The following is an 8,775-nucleotide window of genomic DNA, read 5'->3' as shown; positions in this document are numbered from 1 at the left end:
ACCAACCAGCTTTATCCTCCATGCTTTTACATACGTTATCTAATCTTCATAACAGTTCTGTTGAAGACAACACAACAATTCTGCTGAATAACTGGCATTATTATATCGAATTTTAAGATGAAGGTGTTCAGTCTCAGAGAGGTGACTGATTTGCTCAGAGTTCCCTAGCTAATTGGAGGCTTTCTTTCATGTTTTCTCTTCTGTGCAGAGCTGTCTCCCACTAACAGGGGGTCCTTGCCCTTAAGATGCTTTTGAATCAGGTTATACTCTCCCATCCCTTATTTAAGGCTGCTTGCTCTTGCATGTGCCTTCAGAGATGAAAAGTAGCTGGTCTGGGATGGCGTTGTAATGCTCTGGGCTCAGTAGATGGACCTCTACCCGCCAAGAAATGGCCTCTTGTTCTTGTCTTGCTTGTAGGCAGTGTCTCTTGGATTTCTTGTCCACACCCTAAAGAAGAGCTTCTCTTTAAATGTTCCTCTCCACACTTTAGCTTCCTTAAAACCTTTCAAATTTTAACAAGTACTTACTGAGTACATCATACGCACCCAGCACTGTTCTATGTGTAGGGGGGTACAGCAATAAACCAAACAAAGTTCCTCCCTTGCAGAGCTCACATTGTAGCAAGGAGACGGGCAATAAACTAATCAAGAAATAGGTATATAAAGGGTGATGACTAGGTACTATTAAAAAAAAAAAGAAATAGCATAAGGAAATAGTATAAAGAGCCTAAGGAGGAAATGGTTGGGAGGGGGACCCGCCTCCCTTCCTCACAGTTCGTGTTCTCGCTCCCCCTCCCCAATCGGGTGAGTTGACTGTCCACAATTGGAAAATGAGATTTTCCATTTACTTAGTGAGAAGAATATGAAAGTCAGATGACTGGAAAGGCAAATACTGCAGTATATAAACAAAACCAGAACTTCTGAAAGCAATGCTTTTCATACATATCCTTACTAGGTAATCTAGCACCAGATGCGTTTTGGTTTCTATAGTGAGTTCCCTTTATCAGAAAGCCAACTTTTATACTGCTTATCTCCAGTGCTTTTGTTTGCCTTTTGCTCAGCCAGGCCTCCCTAAACCGTATAAAAAGATCAGAGAGAACCTGGTTGAGACTTCCAGGAAAGCATCAGTTAAGGATTCTGGAAAGGACAGTATCTTTTGTTCCAGTTCATGATGGATTGGCTTCAGCTGTTCTTCCTCCATCCTGTATCACTTTATCAAGGGGCTGCTTTTCCTTTTGCACTTCTGTTTAATTATCTCTGCATTATGGATTCATTTTCCACTCATGCCAGGTAGGTTTGATGGCTAATTTTGCTCTTACATCTATGAATACTATAGTAGATCAAAAAGCCCAGGTTGGAGTGCAGATGTGAATATTAAATACTAATTACACTGGTTGTTTTTAAGTTATCATCACTGCCACCGATTATTGATTGCTTGATCATGATTATGTCTAATAGAGTGAATCGGAACTGGAAATTGACATCATGTCTGCATTGACTCAGCCAAAGTTTGATAGGGTCACATTAAGTGGGAAAAGGATGAAAGTAAATGGGGGAGAGATGGATGTTGGGGTGATATAGGAATTCCCCAAATAGATGCATCTATAAATCAACCATATGCCCCAGATGTTCTTGAACAGTCTTAATTTCATGGAATTCTATCATTTTCAATAAAATTAAATTTTATTAAATATACAACTATGTGATTTTTTTGATGCCTTTGTATGATTTCTCAGAGAAATGAAAAAAGTCAAAATAAATTTTGTTCCATTAGTTTCATCTCTACCTGGGATCCGAAATTACTGTCACTAGAGATTTGATAACTTGATTGAAATGATTTTTTTATACCTAGTAAATTCAATACATTAGAGACAGTCCCTATTTTTAAAAAAAGGTTTTATGGAATATCCTTTTGTAAAGTGAAAATCCATTGCCAAAGTTCTACCTCTTAATAATTCACTTATTTTGGAAACTAGGATTTTTATATATTGGGGATTTGTAAGTAAAATCTAGCTGTTTCTAGCAACCAGGATGGCTGAGTTCGATTAAACTATGGTAGGTTATTACATCTTCACAACTGGTTGATGGCGCTTTACCTTTGTTTAGGAGACGAGGGAAGCAGTTGTTAAAAAAAAAAGTTTCCTATTGAGAAAGAATCACAAACAATAAAGCAAAACAAGTGCAAAAATAAGGGCTAATTCCCATAGGTTAAGATTGCTGGCTTTGGGAGTTAGCCTGGTGAGTCCTGGTCCCTCACTTCCTGAGTGTCCTTGTGTATGTGAATAAACTCTCTGAGTTCATCTGTAAAATGGAAATAATAATGCCTACGTCATGGGATTGTTTTAAGGATTAAATGAAGATATTTCATATAAAGGAATTATTAGCCCAATGCCCAGAATAAAATAAGCACTCCAAAAAATCATGCATCCTGCATTGTACATGTGTAGACATAATAATGTTTACAAATCCCCAGGGCAGTTGCTTTGGGGAAGAGCACTCTTTCATGCTTCACGTCTGCTGTGTAAGGAGTAAGTGTTCTCCCCTATTTTCCGATGGCAGGGAGGCGAAGGCTTGGGCGGGTAGAGGAGGAGTCATTCCAAGCATAGGCTGCAGCTCAGGAATGGCCAGGGCCTGTGGAATAGAGCCTCGCACACTGAAGCACCTGCCATCTCCCTCAAGAAAGAAAGAAATTCTTGCAAAGGCGTGTGCGTCACAGGCCAAGGAGCCATGATCTACGCCCTGTGACATAGAGATTCATTCACTTTTCCTGTCCCTGACCACTCAGTCCCTGTTTCAGATTTTTTTTCTGGCCTCTTTGCTCAGATTTATTAACTAGGCACCAGTTAAAAGGAAAAAACAAACAAATCTCCATATACTGTGGAAAGAAGAGCCAAGTCCTCATAATATGGGAACTCTGGTGCCTCTGCAGATCCAGAGGGCATCCGCTGGCTTCCAAAGGAGGCATGCTCCACAAACCACTTCATTGATGTAGGTATTTACAACATTACAAAAAGCACCAAGTCATGAGAACTTAAAGTGCAGTAGAAAGGATTAAGGGCAGATATAAAGACAAATATCATGGTATCACTTATATGTAGAATCTAAAAAATGATACAAATGAACTTATTTCCAAAACAGAAATAGACAATAGACTCACAGACATAGTAAACAAACTTATGGTTACCAAAGGGATAGCTGGGGAGGGGGTAGAGATAAATTAGGAGTTTGGGATTAACATATACACACTACTATATATAAAACAGACAACAAGAACCTACTGTATAGCACAGGGAACTACACTCAATATCTTATAATAACCTATGATAGAAAAAAATCTGAAAAAGAATATACATATGTATAACTGAATCACTTTGCTGTACACCTGAAACATTGTAAATCAACTACACTTCAATAAATTAAAAAAACAAAATATTATACTAATGATAGAAGCTTTACTCAAATAAGCAAATACTGTATGATTTTATTTGTATGAATTTGGAGAATAGGCTAAACTATGTATGCAGATGACAAAAATTATTAAACGATACACTTAAAGACTTTGTAATTGAGTTTTCAAACACTTATCAAAGGGAGGCATTGAGGGCCAGGGGGTTCAGCTCTGTGGAAAGGGGAAGAGACTCATCTGTATGAGATGTCTAGAGTTCTTCTAGATCCTGGATCCTAGATTCCCATCACTTTGGTAGGGCAGCAAGCGCAGGGCTGCGTGTGGCCCTATTGGGAAGCATTCCAGACCGGTCCCCACAGGATTGTTGGGGGCAGGTGTCTCCCCACTGGCCTGGCAGACATCATAGAGGGGTGCCCAGGGTCCCAGAGGTAGAAATTAAGATTTGTCTCCTGCAGAAGTGGTTTACAAATGGACTCTGCCTCTACCCTCCATGTTTCTCTCCTTCAGAAGAACAGGAGGAATACTTCAGAGTGACAACAGTGTGACTTCTGTAGGGGTGAGGGGGCGCCCACCTCCATTGGGTTCCACAGATGGGCTGCCACGGGAAGTGACTCATCTGTCGCACTGCTCCAAGGCGTTCTGTGTTCCAGGTACCTGTTCCTCCTGGCGGGAGGAGGAGCCCTGGCAGTAGCCGCCATGGGTTCCTTCGCTGTGCTGGTCTTCATCCCCGCTCTGTGCACCGTGGTCCTGATCCACTCGCTGGGCCCCCAGGACGTCCACAGGCTGACTTTCCTCTTTCAGATGAGCTGGCAGACGCTGTGCCACCTGGGTCTGCACTATACAGAGTATTATCTGCAAGAAGCTCCTTCCACGAGGTAAAGCAGCCCGTTCCTGTGTTCCTACGGAGCCCACCAGGGTTTGCTTGCACCGGGGTGCTGGTGGGGAGGACCTGGGCATTGAGTTTGAATCCAAATTCTTCCACATCTCAGCAGTGTGATCTTGAGTGAGTCAGTCAACCTCTCTCAGCCTCAATGTCTTTTTCTGAAATAAAGGGTGTGTGTAAGTGTGTGTTGGGGGGATAGCAATACCTATCTTGCAAGCCTCTTAGGTTAGAGTTAATGAATGAATATAAGTGTAATTGTATGACTAATCTCCTAATAACTACCATGTGCTGCCTGCATGGCACAGTGCCTGGCACTAGCTGTAATTCACATTGTGCCCGAGAAAGGGGGTGAACCAGGAGTCCCAGGGCCTACAGATGAGGCCGGTCTGCAGGTGACTAAGCACAGTACACACACCTCAGTGTAGGCAGTTTAGACACATAGCCGGCAGCCTCCCCGCTGTTTCAGTAGGACAGGAAAGGTATAAATCTACCGTAAACCTTTGCTGCCTTCCCGCACACCTGCTCTGCAAGAGTTCTACTTTCACTGACACTCAGCTCTTCCATCCCCCAGAAAAAGGGAAGTCACTCAATCCAGGAAAAAAAAAAATAGGGCGCTAATTACAGTCTAGGGACGTGTTTTCCTGAGTCAGTGAGATCATCAGGATTAGAGGGAAACAGGCATCTTTGCCATCCTGAAGCCTGTTGTTCCTGGCTCTCGCTGTGATCACCATTGGCCCGGCTTCATGGTCGCTCGGTGAACTGGAGCGGTGACCTGTCGAGGGGGTCACCTCTCTGATTCTAGCTGCCATTGGTTGCCTTACTCTGCCATCCCTCCCACACCCAGAATCCTATTCTTTATTCTGACTGTTTTCACCAAATGCTCCAGGGCTTGCTTCTCTGAAGAAGAGGCGAGATGGTGGGTGCATAGGGAGTGGGGAGTACTGACTGGGATGTGGCGACTTAGGATTTCGGGAAGAAGCCCGGACCCGACAGGGGCTGGAGGAGCAAGTTGAACAGAATCTGGCTGGACGGGAGGGAGGCTGAACCTGAGCTGAAGCGGGAAGATGTGTTAGTTTGCTCTGGTTCTCATACAAAGTACTGCAGACAGGGTGGCTTCAACAGCGAACATTTATTTCCTCTGGAGGCTGGAAGTCCAAGATCAAAGTGTTGGCAGGTTCAGCTTCTCCTGAGGCCTCTCTCCTTGGCTTGTAGATAACGTCTTCTCCCTCTGCTTTCACATGGTCTTCCCTCTGTGTGTGTCTGTGTCCTTATCTCTTCTTATATGGAAACCAGTCATCTTGAGTTAGGGCCCACCCTCATGACCTCATTTTACCTTAATTACCTCTTAAAGACCCATCCCCAAATACACACATTCTGAGGTACTGGAGGTTAGGACCCCAACATATGAATTTGGGGTGGGGGAGGACACATTCAGCCCTTAACAGAAGAGGACTGAACAGGGGTTAGTGGCATTTGGTGGCTACTTCGCTTACTGTTTGATAGGTCAAGTAAGGAGGTCCGTTGTTCTTAAGTTCTCAGACACAGAAGCAGCAACGGTTGGGAAACAGAGCCATTTTCTCCCCACAGGACAGTGTTCCTGATTGTAGAGTGTGCCACTGTAATTTTCATTAATTTTCTCCATGGTCAGCAGGATCTTCTCTACTGTGTGATGGTGAAGAAGGAACAGGTCAGGTGATTGGTTAAGAACACACCTCAAATTGCTAATGACTCAGCATACACCCTGAACCTCTAGCTTGACTCACTCTTCCTCAGCCCGAATCCCAAAGCCTTCAGAATCTTGCAGTCAGGGACCGGTTCATAGTCCAAATCTCCAAATTCCTATAGTCTCTATAGGAAGAACTAAGACCAAACAGAACTAAGGTCTTGTTTCTTCTGTGACAAATTTCTCCCTGATCCTCCATCCTAATCTTTATAAGGTATTCTTAGAAATACTGTAATCAACGTTTCACCGTAATATTCCTTGTCATTCTTTTATTTGCCTCTCTAATGATTCATTTCTCCATTTACCTTTCCATCCTGCTCAGAGGAGCCTGTGGTTCTGGATTAATCCAAGAGTCTTTGTGGGGGAACTGCAGGCCATGAGATTGGTCTTAATTGTTTAGAGCCACCCATTTGCCACTGGGTCTTTTTCTTTTTTTTCTTTAATATTTATTTATTTGGCTGGGCTAGGTCTTAGTTGTGGAACGCGGGATCTTTAGTTGCGGCATGCAGACTCTTAGTTGCAGCATGCGTGCGGGATCTAGTTCCCTGACCAGGGATCAAACCCGGGCCCCCTGCATTGGGAGCGTGGAGTCTTAGCCACTGGACCACTAGGGAAGTCCCTGCCATTGGGTCTTGTGTGAGGCACTGCAAGGGGATAAAGTAAATGTGGAGTGTTTTTACATTAAAAAAAAAAATCTCTTTCAGGTTCTGCATCACTCTTTCTTCCCTCATGCTCTTGACCCAGAGGGTCACATCCCTGTCTCTGGACATTCGTGAGGGGAAAGTGGCGGCAGCAGCAGCAGGAGGCGTCAGGAACAAGAGCTGTTTGTCTGAGCGTCTGTGGAAGGCTCTGCCCTATTTCAGCTACTTGCTCTTCTTCCCTGCTCTCCTAGGAGGCCCCCTGTGTTCCTTCCAGAGATTTCAGGCTCGTGTTCAAGGGCCCAGCAGTTTGTATCCCAGGCACTCTTTCTGGGCTCTGACCCGGAGGGGTCTGCAGATCCTGGGACTAGAGTGTCTGAAGGTCGTGGTGAGGCGGGCGGTGAGCGCAGGCGCAGGACTGACGGACTGTCGGCAACTGCAGTGCGTTTATGTCACGTGGTCCACAGCCGGGCTCTTCAAACTCACCTACTACTCCCACTGGCTGCTGGATGACTCCCTCCTCTACGCAGCGGGCTTTGGATCTGAGTTTGGTCAGAGCCCCGGTGAGGAGGGATACATCCCTGATGCGGACATTTGGACGCTGGAAACAACCCACAGGATAGCACTGTTCACCAGAAAGTGGAACCAGAGCACAGCTCGGTGGCTCCGACGCCTCATTTTCCAGCAGGGCAGGACCTGGCCCTTGTTGCAGACATTCGTCTTCTCGGCTTGGTGGCACGGACTCCACCCGGGACAGGTGTTTGGTTTCCTCTGCTGGGCTGTGATGGTGGAAGCCGACTACCTGATTCACACCTTTGCCAATGTGTTCATCAGATCCTGGCCGATGCGGGTGCTCTACAGAATTCTCACCTGGGCCCACACCCAGCTCATCATTTCCTACATAATGCTGGCCGTGGAGGTCCGGAGCCTCTCCTCTCTCTGGCTGCTGTGGAATTCTTACAACAGCGTCTTTCCCACGGTGTACTGTATTTTGCTTTTTTTTTTAGCGAAGAGAAAGCATAAATTTAACTGACATCTTTCCCCAACTTTCATCTTATACACCCATGAAACAGACTTTAGAAAGTACCAGATGGCGCCTTGAAGATGCAGGTGTTTGCACTTTTCCGTGATAAAAGTTTTTTTTTTTTTAAGTATTGGATGTATGTACCTGAAGTATTGTTGACTTACAATATTGTATTAGTTTCAGGTATACAACAAAGTGATTCAGTTATACATATATATATTCTTTTTCAGATTCTTTTGCCATATAGGTTATTACAAAATATTGAGTAGAGTTCCCAGTGCTAGGCAGTAGGTCCTTGTTGTTTATTTTACATGTAGTAGTGTGTATATATTACTCCCAAATTCCTATTCACCTTCCTTTTCAATTACTTTGTAGTCTTGGTGTCTGGTTCCAAAAGTCTGTGGAATCAATAAATGCTGATGGTGGGCCATGTAACGTTTCAGGTGGGAATGCAAAACATCACATGAGATGTAGAGTATTCGGTATACTTTTCCCTTTCTTCCCATCCATGCAGATAGCAGGTTCTAGGTTCACTGTCTCAGGACAGTATGCCACAGGGAGAGGACACATTGTGGAAAAAGGTTTATCAGTAATAAGATTATTCTACGTGTCTTTGAATCAAATCTATTGTTATAGGAAGAAGAGCGTTGAGGAAAAATAAAGTAGTGTTTTCTCCAAGGTTTGGTCCTGGGGAATCGTAATTGGGTCTGGGTGCAAAAAAAGTAAAACGTTCTGTGACTTGACTTCATCAGCCAGATTTTGTACAGCACTTGGTGTGACCTTCTGGGCCAGTGGATAGCTCCAGTACTCAAAACTGTAAGCATGGAGCATCTTTTCTTCTGTCAACTGTTTCCTTGGTGGTAAATTCTCTGAACTTGTTTTCTTCCACTGGGCTCTCCTGAACTGCTTGGTTGTTCCTGCCTGGGAGCCCCCTTTGCTACTGAGATACCCTGGGTAGACCACCTGCCGCTCCTGCATGTGCAGCCCGCCCAAAGGGAGAGGCAGTGTTTTCAGTGCCAAAAAAGACATGCCACCGAGCAGGGTACCGTGATGGCTGGTCTTCTGGACTTGGGTATTCTCATTCTTGCTACTGGAGGATACG

General features: G+C 44.5%; 1 protein-coding gene across 1 annotated transcript; it reads left to right on the top strand.

Annotated features, from left to right (window-relative positions):
• The first annotated feature begins 1,170 nt into the window (after positions 1 to 1,170).
• On the top strand, positions 1,171 to 7,682 carry MBOAT4 (membrane bound O-acyltransferase domain containing 4). Its single transcript, XM_061177468.1, has 3 exons — positions 1,171 to 1,289; positions 4,056 to 4,280; positions 6,716 to 7,682. Exons 1-3 carry the CDS (start codon positions 1,171 to 1,173, stop codon positions 7,680 to 7,682), a joined length of 1,311 nt encoding a protein of 436 aa, XP_061033451.1.
• The last annotated feature ends 1,093 nt before the right edge of the window (positions 7,683 to 8,775 follow it).

Source organism: Eubalaena glacialis, chromosome 20, assembly GCF_028564815.1.
Source record: "Eubalaena glacialis isolate mEubGla1 chromosome 20, mEubGla1.1.hap2.+ XY, whole genome shotgun sequence".
Classification (NCBI taxonomy): domain Eukaryota; kingdom Metazoa; phylum Chordata; class Mammalia; order Artiodactyla; family Balaenidae; genus Eubalaena; species Eubalaena glacialis.
The sequence above is the reverse complement of the archived record's forward strand: the minus strand, read 5'-3'. Positions and strand labels throughout refer to the sequence as shown.